The following is a 17,660-nucleotide window of genomic DNA, read 5'->3' as shown; positions in this document are numbered from 1 at the left end:
ATCTTGGCTACATTTTCGTAGGATCCCCAAGTGTTATGATTGTTTTTCTTTACATGCTTGACATAGCTGCCCAAATTATAATCATATCTGCCTACAGTGTTTTCATCAGGGTCATATAGTAGAAGTTTGTCAGAGCTGATTGAGTCTCAGCAGTCCACTGCACCGCTGCAAATAAATGGCATCATAGATTCAAGGGTAGCACCATGTCACCTTATGCTGTCAGCAGCGGTTCGTGGTGTAGTGTTATGTCCGCACTATAACACAAAGTTCGACTACACAACACTTCGCAGGCTGTAGCGCCAAGGAGAAATCAGAGTCACTAGTAGAGAATACAAGTCCAAACCACTGCCAACCACTCGATACCGACGCTTCGCAAGTTTCCCGCCGGGGAGGCCACAGTACAGTTCGGTCGTCGTGAATCCAGCAGCCGGGAAGTAACACAGTCATCGGCGAAGATTGAACTGGTTAAACGGGCTCAGGAAGCTCGCTTAAATCTGCAGGTCCGGCCAATCAGAGTGTTGGTAGATGGCGCCCTTATACGGTTGCTCACTCTGGTGGCAAGGGCAGTGCTGCCAGGGTAATCCGTATTGATAGTGGTGTGTACGCTGCCGCTAACCCCGCGACGACGCGTTCACTTGCGACAGTTGTTGACATCGTGTGCGGCGCCAGCGGTACTCGCTGTGTGCCGCGCGTGTTGTAGCACGCCGCGACGAGTTGATGGCTGCTGTGTGGCGGCCGATACGACATATTCCAATATTAATTCCTTTTGATGTAGGGGCATGTCTTGATTGTTTATCAGCCTACGTATCTAATGAGAATCTTTCTTTTCTTTGAAGTGGCATATTTTTTACCTCGATGCATATGCAGCATATGGGGTTTTTTATCCAACACCAGTACAATCAATTCATAATGTCATCCCATGTGCAGAGGAGGATTCTATGTGTCTTCAATATGCTGCTTGTTTTCTCCATGCCTGGCAAAGGCTTCTAATTTTTTTGCCCACACTGTGTTACGAGAGTCGACAATGCTGAAATTTTCCATAGCCTGCCCAATATCTTCATTCTTGTGGAATGAAGTTACAATAGCTCTGCATTACTTTGAGGAGTTACAAGTCCTGTCCTAGATTCCTTATCATTGATGGGCATCACCCATAGTCACTGTTTGCAAACCATGTTGTGCATTACACCTTTGTGTGGACTTCAAAAATATGGTTAATGCTCAGATGATTGTGGATTCATGACCCTCTGCCTCCTAATGGTTCTTTTCATAACTGGCAGCAATTTGTACTTCTCTACGATTGATCATATGAAGCTTATTTTAACTTCCTTTGGACAAGGGCTCTAAGCTTTTGATATTAAATACTCCTTGTGGCCTCTATCAATATAATAGGTTACCTTTCGATGTTGCTGGCACACCAGCAATCTTTCGGAAATTTCTAGAACAGACTGCTGCCAATATTCCACATTGTGTCACTTATCTGAATGATATAGTACTGACAGGAAGAGTGCAGGAGAAGCACACATGAAATCTCCGGTGAGCATTTTCCATCCTTTTGAAAGTTGTTTTAAAATGTAACTTGAAAATTGTTCCTTCTTTCAGTCTTCTATTAAGGATACAAGACATATCCTTAGCCTGAATCCCATAGCGCTCAGAGCTACATATCCTTAGCCAAGAATGCCTGAAATCGACATCAGAGAATGTGGTATCCATTTCCCATATTTCAATACCAAAGAACACAAATGATTTAAAGGTTTTTATGGGCAAGGTTATGTATTCTGCCCGATTTATCCTCCTCAGTACAACAAGTGAAGAAAAGGAATCCCCTGTCCAGTGGTCCACAGATTGTCAACAAGCACTTCTTAAGCTGATGCAGTGCCTCCAAACTGTTCTATGTCTGATACTGTATCAGCCTCATTTACCACTTGTATTAGACATGGATGCATCACCATAAGGTATTGGTGCTGTTGTATCACAGAAGTATCTGGATGGTTTGCAACGACCTATCATGTTCACCCTGACGTTGACCATGGCTCAATAAAATTATTCACTCATAGAAAAAGAGACATCTGGTGACAGATCATAAGTTGTTATTGTCCACATCTGGCCCTAAGTCAGACTTGCCTGGTTGACACCAAAGAGGTTACAACACTGGGTGCTTTTCGTATCACATTACCAATATTAAACTCATTTTTGTATGTTAGCTCAGCATATGAATTCTGGCACACTTTGGATATGGATTAGAATGCTGAGAAACAGGAGATTGTTTGTTTCCACACTGATTCACAATTAGAACTGTTGGTGGAAGAGTTCCCCATACCTTCCAGAGACGTCGCACCAGCCCTATATTAGGACCCACTCTTGAGATAGGTGCCTGGCTGGCCACAAACCTTTCCTTTGGCAGCTTTCACAGAATTTGTTTGTTATTTTTCACCTCACCATGCCTTTCAACTTTACAAAGGTGTCCTATTATTGAATCAGAATGACCACCAGTGTCAAGCAGTGATTCCAGAGGTTTTGCACTCATATGTATTTACTCTCCTGCATCAACCCCACCGGCACAGCACGCTGAACCCACCAGCTGTGGGATCAGGTGCATGAAGGCTTTTCAGACCCGCTCCAGGGGGGCATGTGGTTGATTGTGCTACATGCTTACTCTCACTTCTCATATATAACAAAAATGCAACAGACCACAATGGAAAATACCACTAAGGCCCTCATAACATATTATTATTATTATTATTATTATTATTATTGACAGATAATGGACTGCACTGTACTTCTGCCTGTTTTTAGCAGTTTTGTATCTGGAATAGAATTAAGTGTGTTACTACCCCTCCATCTCGACCTCCGTCTAATGGCATGACAGACTGTCTTGTGGGAATTTTTAAGATGCAGATGGGAAAAAATCTTGAAATCCCCTCCTATTGATTTTGGACTGATGTCCTTTCTATCAACGTACTGGCCAACATTGTTTCAACAGCGAAGCTTAGTGGAGCTTTTGTGTGGACATCCACATTTGTTCCTTGCTAGATTTGTTGCAGCCTCCATGGGCACAAGAAGAAGAAGAAGAAGAAGAAGAAGAAGGTGGGTGTCCCCATCTGGGTGCACACATTTCTACGCCTGGCTGCAAATGTGGCTTCATCTCCATCCAAAAAGTTTGCCAGCCAGTCCTGGTGGTCGCATTTAGAAGCATTCTTAGCCACCGACCCCAGAACCAGCCCCATTTGCACCATCTGGGGGCAAGCTTTTGCCTCCAGGCTCTGTTGTATTGTTAAAGAAGCAGACCGCAAAACAGCCTGTACTTCACAGGAAAAGTTCTCCTATTGTGTATCATACCAGAGACAGTTATGGGGCAGTTGGTGGCATGATTAAGTCTTCTGACACTTCATACTGTCATTCAGCCACAGCGATTTACATTTTCAGTAGTATGCTAAAATTATTTTCAGGTTGTATCAGTCTGCTGCACCAGGTGAATGGGTTTTGGTCAAAGACAATTATCCAGCACATATTTTTATTAAAGCAAACATTACATGGTTACATCAAAAACACAGTGTTGAAAGCATAATATTTATACACAATGCTAATAAAAATCTGTGCTGGAGAATGGTCTTCAACCGAAACTGGTTGCATAATGAAAAATAAGTTGAACAGCAGCTTAAGGTGTGTCATTTCTACAATTTGTAAACACTGTGGAACACAATAAAAAATATGATGGCACTTCTGTATTAAGAAGCCCTTGGCCAAAGAAATAATAAACAAATGCTGAACAACTCATCAGTTCCTTCAACTGAACACTTACCTGGACCGCAAATAGTTTTGTAGGATGTTTATGACACACAACATTAATTATCAGAATCTGAATGCAGAGTGTTACTTGGACATGTGTGACATGTTACAAACTTGTTAAGACCTACACTACTGTGATCGCAAAGAGTGTAGCCAGAAGATCTCCTGGACAGTTTGCAGCAGCCAGTCACAGCTACATAATAAACATAATTATTAATATCTCAGCTGGTTTATTTGTGATAACAGACCTGTGGCATTGCATAAAATAGGGTCTATATCCATCCAGATTTTCCATTTTCCTCAACCAGATAGAAAAACAAAACTTTGATGGTACAGATATGTATATGACAATTTGGTTGATAGATGAACCACAGCCTCGCATAAAAGAACTTCACAACGACATAAACTCCATCCACCCACAAAAAAAGTTCACCCTTGAAACACAAACAGTTGGAAAACTTTCTTAGATCTTACCATACACAAGAGAAACAACAAACATGAATTCACAATCTACAGAAAACCCACAATCATCATGACCATTATTGATAATTAATCCAGTCACCCCATAACTCACAAAGAAGCCAGCTTCAGATATTTACTGCACAGACTGAACAAAATACCAATGAACAAACATCATTACACACAAGAACTGAATTCAATAAAACAGATTTCACAGGAGAATGGATATGATGTGAAGAGAATAGACAAAATAAACCACAAGATACAAAAACAAACAACACAAAACCATGAAACACACACACAAACAAACACAAAACAACGTACAACAAATCAGCAGACAGTAAGCAACAAGGAGATATAATGACTTACAACAACAAAGTCACACACAGGGTAGGTAATATACTAAAGAAACAAGGACCCAACATAGCATACAGAACCAACAACATAATACAAACCAGACGTGGAAGAACACTGACAGATACAGCCAGTCCGGTATATACCAACTTACTTGCAACTGCTGTCAGTCTGTATATGTGGGTAAACACGCAGGAATTACAGAACCAGATATACAGAAAATCTCAGAGAACTAAAAAGCAACTTTTGCAGATCACCTGATTGCACACAATCACCGCCCAACAAACATTGAAACTGACTTACACATCCTTAAAACTAGTATTAGCTTATACCAAAAATTAACTACCGAAGAAAACTATCACATCCAAAAATCAGTAGCCCCAGGAAAGAAAGAACTAAATGAATACACATCACTGTGCAATAAAACCTCTTTGCCACAACTGAAGAACTATACAAATAACACCCACACCGAAACTACTCAAAAAAACACCCATTCATTCTCTCTCTCTCTCTCTCTCTCTCTCTCTCTCTCTCTCTCTGTGTGTGTGTGTGTGTGTGTGTGTGTGTGTGTGTGTGTGTGTGTGTGTGTGTCCCAGTCCTGAAAACACATACACAAAACCAGACACCACAAACGCCACCAAATACACTTCAAACTTGTGCACCTCACCCAGCCAAACACGCTACGAAATAAATTAATACTACATAGCCAGAACAACACGTAATGGGAGTGAAAACTTTGCCCATGTTTTGAAAAATCAGAGAAAGAGCGTTATCAAGCAACCACAGGTCACGAAATCAGCCTATTCACCTCACCAGCAACATTTGAGAAAAGATTACAACATCAAAGCTGTAAGTTACACACAAAAAACGTAATATATACTCATTTCGGTTTTTAAATGCATAATAAACAGAAAAACAAAAATTATGTTTTGGTGTTTGCAGATGAGAAGTTGTAGATTGTATAGCAGACTAGCTACCAACATAAATATCCAATAGCATCATGTGAGGTATGTAAACTAATGCATACATCCACTCTTTTGCCAATTAAGCTATAACTATAACTTTACACATAATGTTATAAACAACACACAGTGCATGAGGTCGTTAACACATATCTCAACTGTGAGCTATGAACAAATGATGTATAATATTTTACAACAATTATTCATTCACAATTGTAAATATTATGTACCAAAAGTTTCGCTAAATGTTAAAATGTAACAACAATTTCACAGTAAAGAACAACCCCTGAAGATAGCACAAAAAGTGCTGAAACATGTCTGGTTAAAACAAAACTGAAAAGATGTCTTGCGTAAGGTGGAATTCCTCATCCTATTTAGTGCCTACATTAAGTGACATATGTTAATGCAGTTGGTGCAAAAATTGGATACAGCAGCAGAAGGCCAAGATATGTGCACTTGCTAATAATCAAATGGAGGTAGTGCTTCCTGAGCACTTACAAACACAATGACTGGATTTCTAAACCGATTTATCTAATGAGAATTTCACTGGAAAGAGCTGATATGGAGTTCAGGTATATAGCAGCTCCAACAAAGCTGTAATGGTAAAATAGTGTTATTACAGTACTGCCAGGGTTTCTGATGAAAATAATACAAAAACTGAGTAGAAACACCTAATTTCACCTGCTGGGTTACCAAGTAAATCCCTTGGGGATTGCATGTGCTCCACCAACAACAGTTTTTTCCAGGAAACAATGTGCAACATAACTGGATCATGAGTCTGTTTGCTAACTCATCTGAACACTATTATGATCTAATTCAATTAATACTTTGGTCTCCTAAATAACCATAAATGAATCCAATCAAGCTTCTTAGGGACACAACATGACTAAAACAACAGAAGTCATGTCCACATTCACAGCTGCCTAATGCAATGCAGTTACTGAAGAAATCTTCACTACCAAAACCTGTTGTCATGGCAAGGAGAGATTGTGCAGTATGGTAGCTCATCATCACATAATTTGCCTAAGTCATCACCAATCCCTCCACTGTGTTACATGGAATCTGAACAAATGGCATCAAGGGACACTGTGGCAACACTAGGTTGCAACCGCTCCCTTCCATTCAATTCATTTCCATCACCTTTCACAACAACATTGAAATGACATTACTCTGCACAATCCTTCACACAACACAGCTACGTATCTGGTGTCATTCACATTTAGAGAAAACCAGTAGTAAGCCATCTGTAGGACCTTACTAGGAGAAGAAGATAGAGTATTTAGTGACAAGTACAAGGGTTTGTGTCCTCTCACTGAAATGGCATCACTGCTTACACTGATCGGCCAGCACATAATGACCACATACCGAACAGCTGGTATGTCCACCTTTGGCATGGATAACCACAGTGACATGTCATGGTATAGAAGCATTGAGGCCTTGGTAAGAACACAGGAGGTAGTTGGCACCACATCAGCACACACAAGTCACCTGATGATGATGATGATGATGATGACGATGAGTCCCATACTTCTTTACAGAGTGTAGGGGAACGACTCGGGAGACCCGCGCTGCCTTACTAGGCAAGGTCCTAGTGGAGGTGGTTTGCCATTGCCTTCCTCCTACCGTAAATGGGGATGAATAATGATGATGAAGACGACACAACACCAGTCATCTCGAGGCAGGAAAAATCCCTGACCCCACCGGGAATCGAACCTGGGACCCCGTGCTCGGGAAGCGAGAACGCTACCGCGAGACCACGAACTGCGGACACACAAGTCACCTAATTCCCATAAATTCTGAGGAGGAGGGATGATGAGCTGTGATGCCCCGTTCAATCACATCCGAGATGTGTTCGACTGGGTTCAGATCTGGCAAGCTGGGGCGGGGGGAGGAGGGGGGGGGGGCTGCACATCTATTGAATCTCACCAATGTGTTCCTCAAACCACTTAATCATACCCCTGGCCAAGTGATATGGTGCATTATCTTGTCGAAAAAAGCCAATGCTATCAGGATACGTGGTCATCATGAAGGGGTGTATGTGGTCTGCAACCAGTGTACAATACTCCTTGGCCATCATATTGCTTTGTATGAGCTCCACTGGAGTCATGGACACCCATGTGAATGTTCCCCAGGGCATAATGGAGCCACCACCAGCTTGTCTCCATCCCACAACACAGGTGTCAAGGAGCTATTCCCCTGAAAGATGACAGATTCGTGGCCTCCAATTGGCATGATGAAGAAGGTATTGTGATTCATCAGACTATGCAATCCTCTGCCACTGCACCAACATACAGAGCCAATGGTCACGTGCCCATTTCAGTTTTAATTTCTGATGATGTGGTGTTAACAGTGGCACATGCGTGGGTCATCAGTTGTGGATGCCCATCGTTAGGAGTGTTTGGTGCACTGTGTGTTCATACACACTTGTATTCCTTCCGATGTTAATTCCGTCACAGTTTGACACCTGTCCTGTTTTAGCAGTCTACCTAGCCTACGACGTCCAACATCTGTAATGAGGGGCGGCATCCAACCACATGCCATCTGTACATGTTTACACCACATGTTGGGGACACTCACCACAGCTCTCCTAGAACACCAAACAAGCCATGCTGTTTCCGAAATGCTCTTGCTGAGTCTCTGAGCCATTTCAATCTGCCCTCAGGAAAACTCAAATAGATCGCACACCTTCCCCATTCCACATATGGACAGCACCCTCACTGATACTACATGCACCATGCGTATGTCTAACTAGTGGTTATTCCTCATGATGCTGCCATCACCTGGCTGGATTTATATTGACAATAGGTCGATGGTCATAATGTTCTGGCTGATCAGAGTGTCCACTAAGAAGAAATAGTCATGCAAGTAAACAGAAAAGGAAATAAGAGTTTAATATTCCACTGACACTGAGGTCATTGGAGACTGAGCACAACGTCAAATAAGAGAAGAATGGAGAAAAAAAGAATTGGTCACATATTTTTCAAAGGAACCATTCATGTGTTCATATTAACCAATTTAGGGAAACCTTAGAAAACGTAAATCTGGATAGTTAGTACTTAGTGCAGTGCATTATCCAATGTGCCATCTTACTCAGTGTGAAGCTCATGTCAATTACAACACTTCAACATTGAAATGAATTTCTTATATGTCGGACATAAAACATACGACTTTCAATATTACAGTGTAAGTTTTTAAGAACTGACAAATTACTTTATGTAACTTAAAATTTGTGCAAAAAATGGTCATAGCATAAATAAGCCATAAAAAAACCTCTCTTTTTCCTGAAATCTGTTCCATATAGCTCACTGACAGGCTTAGTGAAAACACAGTATCATACCTTTACATAATGCTCTAAAATGATTTGCTGGTCTAAATCTTTCTTCTCAGCAACTTTACCAAGCATATAATGCAAAAGCCACCTTTCATCTTGGATCAAGCCTCCAGGTCCCAGGGTACACCAGACCTTTAATGAAAAAGAGAGACAGAAGGAAAAAAAAGCTTTTGAAATAAGCACCACAGAGATTTACAACAAAACAGAAAAAAGTACCTTAGAAACGCAAGAACACTATGACCATGTGCAAGCACTCAGTCATCCACACAATACATCTATAATTTTGACTTCGACCATGTGATGAAAAAAGGAACAAAATTCTTAAAATCTGGAAACAAAATAAATTATGACACCTTTGAATAATAGCTGCAACATATACAGAACTTTATACATCGACATTGAAGTACCCATGCTCTAATAAATAAAAATTGGATCATTTAAAGACAAGCCAGTACCAACTCATTAAGACAAAAACTACATTCTTCACAAAACCTGACTGTTTTGAAGGTCAAAGTCAGTACCAGGTTCAAAATTCTCTCACCGAATGGAACTGTATGTACAGATTAAAAGGAATTGACTAGAGCAATTATCAATCTAGAAACAAACACAAGTGTTGCCTTCTGAAGCAGGTGGCTAGAAAAGGAGACAATAAGATTTGTATTAAGTGAAAAAAAGAAGATTCTAATACATAGACACATACAGTAGAATGTAATGTGTAATATGCTACAATATCAACTACTTTACACTACTGTAAACTTATAACACTATATGGTGACTGTAAAAGTACCAGTACTCACAAATTACATTATTTTCTCACAAAAAATTAAATTACATTGTTTTCTCAGAAAAAATTCAAGTATGGTTTGCTGACTGTCATGGGAATGAACATATTTTGTAATTCACAACCAATTGTAACTATAGCATCCATAAACCCAGCAATGACATCAGATGTTGAAGCAAATTGTTCTAAACTGACCAAGGTTGTAAGTATCTCCTGAAGGTAGGTGGAATGGTATCTGTATTCTCCTCCTCCTCACTTTCTTCTGATGACCCTTCTTGCACCTCGATCACAGATTTTAGCAAACCAGATTTCACAGAAACATATGGTAACACCATCATCTGCACTAATCAACATCTCAAAACTAATCCCAGGGTTTGTAGCATCTTGCAGAACTGGCCATTCGTCATGTGAAGTGGAATCGCCTAACTCGTAGACATCTTCAGCATTGCTATGCCTTCAGGCTCTGTTAAAGTACTTCTGTAAATGATGTGGCAACATGAGTTCCATGCTGCTGCGGTGGCTTTTATTGCGTCAAGAAAAATCCGATCGGGGTTGCAGTATAGTTTTCAGTAGCATGAACAGTAGCTCTTACAAGTCATTTGCGATTAGTTCTTTTCCTGAGAAAAATGAAACCTTGTTTCAAGGGCTGAAGGTGGCTTGTCACGTTTGGTGGAAAAAAAAGAATCTTTATGTTGGTTAGGTTCAGATCCTGTACATTATGGGTAATATATCTGTACAACGTAAGAGGAAAAAGTCTGTTTTGAGCAACCATTCGACTGTTGAAATGAAGAAGCACTTGCGAAATGATGTGCCGCCGATCAAAGTTTTCTTATGGTGAGAGTGGATGCAAGATAAAGTGTCCTCATTTATATTTTTAAAATAGTGCAGTTTCTTGAACTTCACATATAACCCAGGAATGAAACTTCCACTGCTTTCCACATTACATGCTAGGGCACGAGTTACACATTGTTCATTGTGTTCTTCACCATGACACTTACCACATTTTATCCCGAGGGTGCAATTTGCAAAAAGTTTGTAGAAAAGTCCATTTTCGTCCATACTAAACACATCACATGGCACATACTTTTGCCTCAGTCAGTTGAGTTCATGCAGCCAGCTGTTCACACATCAATTTGTTTGCTTCACCACAGATTTGTACAGATGAAATTGAATGTCTCTTTTTGGAACCAGCAGAACAACTGAAGTCTTCAATGCCTACATTTCTGGCAATCTCATTTGCTTTTGACTGAATCATAGGGCCACTTAAAGGTATGTTAGATGCACGCATATGACTGAACCATTCTGGCAGTAACGTTTCAATGTCTCAATGTCTTCATACTTAGCACTATGAAGGCATTTGGAGTTGTTTTCAGAACCTGATGCAGCAGCAGTAATGATTTTTTCCTCAGTTCTTAATTATCATAGAAATAGTAGATCTGAGAATTCCAAACAACTCTGCAACTCTGTACCACAGTCCACTTCATCTAGAATCTTAAGCTTTCCCTGTACATTTAGAGCTGTCTGTTTCCTCTTTCGCATGTTCTGCTTGCTACCGTTTGTAGATTTTTATTAAGTGTGCTAGCCCAATTTGGCTACAACTAAAAGAACACCTGGCATTGAATACATTATTAAATGTTAATGCAAACATTACTGAATTTATTTAAATGTACCATACACACTGACAGATGAGATGACAATCATGGCTGCTAACCTACAACACATTAGGAACAAGTCAGCAAGGGGTAGCTAGCTTTGTAGTTACATTTATTGTAATCATTTCAGTAAAAATTAACTCAGAAGTGCTGTACCATTGGAAGGTTATGTAGCAATGAAATTTAATTACACTAGGAACTGAAAAAGAGTTCATAAATCACCTTAACTGAAATTCGTGTTAACCGATAAAACTTCCCTTAGAAACCAATGTATTCCTGCTGGCATCAATATTTTTTTCCCCGTTAACCACAAGTACATCTTCAATGTGTTTGTGCCAATGAGGTTATACTGTAAGTATTAGTGAACCAAGCAATGCTTTGCAATTGCAAAATATGTATTGGAGATACATCCCAATTTCCTTCTCCCCTCTCTCTGTTCTTCTCCTCCTCCTCCTCCTCCCTCCTCCCTCTCTTTGTCCATCTCCTCTACCACCTCTCTCTGTCCATCTCATTCTCCTCCCTCTGTCTGTACATCTCCTGCTTCCCTCTCTCTATGTCCATTCTCCCCACTCCTCTGTCCATCTCCTCTTCCCCCTCTTTTTAATCTTGAGCTTTGTTTACTGTTATTGCCAATAAAAAATTGTTTGGAAATGGAAGTTGCTTAAAATGAATGAGTAAATCGGTTGGAATGATTGGTATACATGACATGAGAGACCTCTCCTATTGTTGGATCTGTGAGGAGAATAGCTTCTATGAGGGTATTTTGCATAGTCTTAATCTGAAAATGAGTAAGATTGCAAAGTTTCTGATGATTCAGATTCCATAGTAGTATTCTAATCATAATCCAATAAGCAATAAATACAACTTTCCCGTTTTCTGTTAAAAGTGACTGCGAGGAAGAAAACAAGACAGCACACAGATGTGTATACATTTTTATTTAAAATATAATAGAGGGAAACATTCCACGTGGGAAAAATATATTTAAAAACAAAGATGATGTGACTTACAATACGAAAGCGCTGGCAGGTCGATAGAAACACGAACAGACGCATACATACACACAAAATTCAAGCTTTTGCAACAAACTGTTGCCTCATCAGGAAAGAGGGAAGGAGAGGGAAAGACGAAAGGAAGTGGGTTTTAAGGGAGAGGGTAAGGAGTCATTCCAATCCTGGGAGCGGAAAGACTTACCTTAGGGGGAAAAAAGGACGGGTATACACTCGCACACACACACATATCCATCCACACATATACAGACACAAGCAGACATATTTAAAGACCAAATATGTCTGCTTGTGTCTGTATATGTGTGGATGGATATGTGTGTGTGTGCGCGAGTGTATACCCGTCCTTTTTTCCCCCTAAGGTAAGTCTTTCCACTCCCGGGATTGGAATGACTCCTTACCCTCTCCCTTAAAACCCACTTCCTTTCGTCTTTCCCTCTCCTTCCCTCTTTCCTGATGAGGCTACAGTTTGTTGCGAAAGCTTGAATTTTGTGTGTATGTATGCGTCTGTTTGTGTGTCTATCGACCTGCCAGCGCTTTCGTATGGTAAGTCACATCATCTCTGTTTTTAAATATATTTTTATTTAAAATTATATACGAGGAAGAATATACATGGGAGAAACAATTTTTCTACTGGTTTAAATGACCAGCTGTCTTAGTGAGAACTGACTGTGAGAAAGAAAACAAAACTGCACACTTTCAAAGCGTATTTTCTTTCCCAAAGTCGTTTTCAACAGAAAACTTGTACATTGTTGTTTAAAAAAATGTGTAGCCTATGTCTCCTGAATGTTTATTAGTGTAATGTGTAAAAATTTGAAGTAAGTCGGTGTCAAGAACTTTTCAAGATTTTTTTCTAACAATGTTTCTCCTATATACCGTATACGTACAATGGTGGGCCAAAATATTATGACCACTGCCCACCACTAAGCTGAATGCCTCCTGGCAGTGTTGCAGGCACATAGCACTGTAAGGAAAGAATGTAAGTGGAAGAGAGACGAATGGGCATTCCATGGAATCTGTGGTGGTAATTAAAGGCATCATGACAGCAATGAACTACATGAACATTATTGCGAACCACCTGCATCGTTTCATGATTGAAGTCTCTCTCTACCACAATGACGTCTTCCAGCAGGATAACAGTCCGTCTTGCAAGGTCAGAATCATGCTACAGTGGTTTGAGGGGCATGACAGTGAACTTATATCGATGTCTTGGCCAGAAAATGTGCCTCATCTGTACCCACTGGAACACATATTAGGTACTGACTATGTGCCTGTAAACCACCACCCTGTAATTTGCAGGAATTGCTTGGAATGCGTGTAAGCATCTGGTGTCACATACTTCTGGAATCCCGTCAAGAACTTGTAGAAACCATGCCAAGCAGAATCTCTGTCGTACTGTGTTTGAAAAGTGGAACAACACAGTATTAAAAAGGTGGTCATAATGTTTTTGCTTCATCAGTGTATATTTACACACCTTATACATTAAAAAATATGTAGCCTATGTCCATCCAAATGTTTATTAGTGTGCTGCATAAATATGTGAAGTAAATCACTCAAGAACTTTTCGAGATTTTTGGCAACAATGTTAAATGCTGACTCATCTTTACATAGTAGTATAGATATAGTCCCGTGAAGATGTCACAGCAGCCTCAAACAGGTATTTTGCCATTTTTTCCAGAAGCACACTTTAGCTATGGAGTCTACTCATTGGAAGAAATGCTGGACAAAGTGGTTGAGAAGGGGACCATAAAAAACAATAACTGTATTTTAAAACCACAGTCTTTAAATGACATATCAAAATTTTTTCACTTTGTGCTCTCATACAGTATGTCCACTACAGTTTTATACTTTCAATGAAAGCTTCTAGGAGCAAAAGGAATTGCTCTAAGTCTGCTACCTTCACTCTACTTATTCCAGTGTTCCTGTTACCGCCCAGCTTTAGATAGCTAACAGGGTATATGGCAGTATTGTAGACGACATAGTTGAAATCCATGTTTCTTCTTGCTTATACACAATATAGGATGTATCTATAGTCTGGCAACATTTTCAATTATTTATTGTACAAGAACCAAACATTGTATAGATATCATACATATATCATTTTGAAGAGAAACCCTGAAAGTTTTTTTTGTTTTTGTTTTTATGTATACCGCCACAGCATAGTTTGGTAATTTGCCGATAGTCAGCACTAGTTCCAAACATGGCGAGTTCAGGTGTGGAATGAGCTTTGTGTGTGTTGGATTTCGACAAAAACAAGTGAGCTACAGCTGTTCAACTGATGTTTAGAACCAATTACGGTAAGAAGCCACCAACAAGGGAGGCCATTTACCACTGGCACAACAAACGGCGAGTTCAAATGCGGACTGAGCTTTCTGTGTGTTGGAGTTTGACAAAAACAAGTGTGCTACAGCTGTTCAATGGATGTTTAGAACCAAGTATGGTAAGAAGCCACCAACAAGGAAGGTCATTTACCACTGGCACAACAAATTCATTATGACAGGTTGCTTGTGTCCGGCAAAGAGAAGCAGACATCCAAGTGTGAGTGAAGTGAATGTGGAGTACGTACAAGAGACATTCATAAGGAGTCCAAAGAAATCGGAGCGTCGTGCATCCCATGAACTCAAAATGGCTCCAATGACAGAGTGCAAGTTGTGCAACAGAAGCTGTCTATGAAACCATTCAAATTGGAGCTAGTGTAGAAGCTCAATGATGACAACAAAGACAAGTGTTCTGAGTTTTGTTCGCAGTTGCAAAAATTGAATGAGGATGGGAATGGCATTGTTGATCACTTAATTTTTAGCGACGAAGCCACTTTTCACATTAATGGGAAAGTGAGCAGGCATAATTGTCGAATCTGGGGTACAAAGCATCCATACGAATGCACTGAATTTGAGCGTGATTCCCCAAAGGTAAATGTTTTTTGTGCTTTGTCATGTCGAAAACTGTATGGGCCATTCTTCTTCACCGAGAGCACTGTCACTGGATATTCCTACTTGGACATTTTGCAGCAATGGCTGATGCCTCAAATGCAATCAGACTCTCCATTCATCTATCAGCAGGATGGGGCTCCAACCCATTTTCATCGTGGAGTTCGTAGGTACTTGAACGTGGAGCTGCCGCACCGATGGATCAGCCGTACTACAGAAGGGGACAGCTGTTTCATGAAATGGCCTTCCCGATCACCAGATCTCACTCCATGAGACTTATTTCTGTGGGGAAACATTAAAGATCCGGTGTATGTACTGCCTCTACCATGTGATGTAGCAGAGCTCAGGGAGAGAATACGGGAAGCTGCCGCCACAGTCGACGATGCCATGCTGGGACGAGTATGGCAAGAATTCGATTACTGAATTGATGTCTCCGAGTCACACATGGTTTGCATATTGACAGTTTGTAAAAAAAAAAAAAAAAAAAAAAAAAAAAAAAAAAAAAAAACCTCTTTCAGAGTTTCTCTTCAAAACGCAATATGTATGACATCTGTACAATGTTTAGTTCTTGTGCAATAAATAATTGAAGATGTTCCCGGACTTTATGTACACCCTGTATAAAGCAAATACTGAAATAACATTTCATAATATACAGTAATTGCAATGTCAGTTGCATAAAACAATCTGTGGGCATCTTTTCTACTTTTATAAATGCACAAAACACATGCCTCTACTGCTTGCACCACAAATGGGAAGCACGGCTTGTCCCTTCCATACCTTTCCTCTCCCTGCAAGATATCTTTACGTGGACGTGAAATTCACTTCCTTAGCCTCCCAGCTGTCCCCAATAAAGGTGATAGAGGACTCACAGTAGCAATTAAAAAGTATTAATGTTATCATATTCAGTAACCAGGTTACTGCAAATAAAAAGTCTGTAAGAGAAGATGATGTACAGTGAAGCCATAGTCAAAGGAAAAATTCATAAAAGGAAAAATTCATAAAAGGAAAAATTCATAAAAAGCTAAATGCCAGACAATGCAAGCAATTTTGATGCAAACAAAACACTACAGTAGTTGAAAACGTAGAATTTCTATGCACTTGTTGCCTCCTTGTTTGTTTACAAATCACTGAATGCACGAAACAGTATAGTAGGGCCTTATAAATCTCATAGTTTTGATCGAATAACATTTCTCTCTTCATTTCACACATAGTACTAGTTTGACTTCCTATACTCAAAAGGTGAGAGACACGGAAATCATGTTGATCACTTACTTTGTAATGCATTCACACAGTGAACTCTTTGAGATCAAAGTCATTTGGTACAGAAAAAAAGGCAGTGCATAAATCACATGTATCACCATAGCAGCTTACCGTTAATATGTCTACATTGTATACCTGGGGTTAGCAGCTCTTAAGACTGACACACATCAAATCATGACTCAATGCTGAGGAATCACAAGGTACTTCATAACTGCATATAAGTCTCTGAAAGAAAGACACACTGTCTCCCTCTTACAACAAAATTATTACAGGACAAATTTTTCATTGAACTCAACAGTGTTTGCCCTTATGACACACATCTCTTGCACAGCATCACTGCAAGAGGCATCAATAACAGCTTCATGATAATATGAGGCTTTGCAAAAGACACCGACTTGTCAGAAGATGACTAGGTGTGACACTGTATCTGTGGTGTCACCGCCAGACACCACACTTGCTAGAAGGTAGCCTTTGAATCGGCCGCGGTCCGGTAGTATACGTCGGACCCGCGTGTCGCCACTATCAGTGATTGCAGACCGAGCGCTGCCACACGGCAGGTCTAGAGAGACTTCCTAGCACTCGCCCCAGTTGTACAACCGACTTTGCTAGCAATGGTTCACTGACAAAATACGTTCTCATTTGCCGAGACGATAGTTAGCATAGCCTTCAGCTACATTATTTGCTACGACCTTGCAAGGCGCCTTTATCAGTTGCTATTGATATTGTAAATAATGTACAGACAAGAGCTATGTTCAACATTAATGGATTAAAGTTAAGTATTCCACCATCTGCGTCCGTTTTTCTAAGTTCTAATTTCATTATCCTGTTCCAGACCTCACGCCAGCCTGCGTGAGCTTAAACGCGTGCCTTTCGACTTCCTCTCAATTTAGTGGGTTGGTCTCCTGCCAATCCACAACAGTATCCATTCACACTGGAGCACTCTTGAAAATGCCTTTGATACATACTGCAAGTGTGGAACAATGTGTCACAGGATGCAGTGATTTCCCAATGTTTCTCTACACTGCATTTCCCTAAAAGCATTCTACATTTCTTTACATGTATCCTGCCTTTACATCTTATTACTGATTTTATCGCAGTAGCCTGTATTTGCTACAGTATGGTGAACAGACCAACTTACGGTAAA

General features: G+C 40.2%; 1 protein-coding gene across 1 annotated transcript in view; it reads right to left on the bottom strand.

The window, feature by feature from the left end:
- Window positions 1-17,660, bottom strand: part of LOC126468927 (calcineurin-binding protein cabin-1-like) — a 260,620-nt gene that overhangs the window by 52,635 nt on the left and 190,325 nt on the right. Inside the window, exon 24 of the mRNA XM_050096590.1 lies at window positions 8,899-9,024. Within this exon, the coding sequence (XP_049952547.1) occupies window positions 8,899-9,024 (126 nt within the window). The remainder of the gene's footprint in view (window positions 1-8,898; window positions 9,025-17,660) is intronic.

The sequence above is a fragment of the Schistocerca serialis genome, chromosome 1 (assembly GCF_023864345.2).
Source record: "Schistocerca serialis cubense isolate TAMUIC-IGC-003099 chromosome 1, iqSchSeri2.2, whole genome shotgun sequence".
NCBI lineage: Eukaryota > Metazoa > Arthropoda > Insecta > Orthoptera > Acrididae > Schistocerca > Schistocerca serialis.
This window is presented reverse-complemented; position numbering and strand designations above follow the sequence as displayed.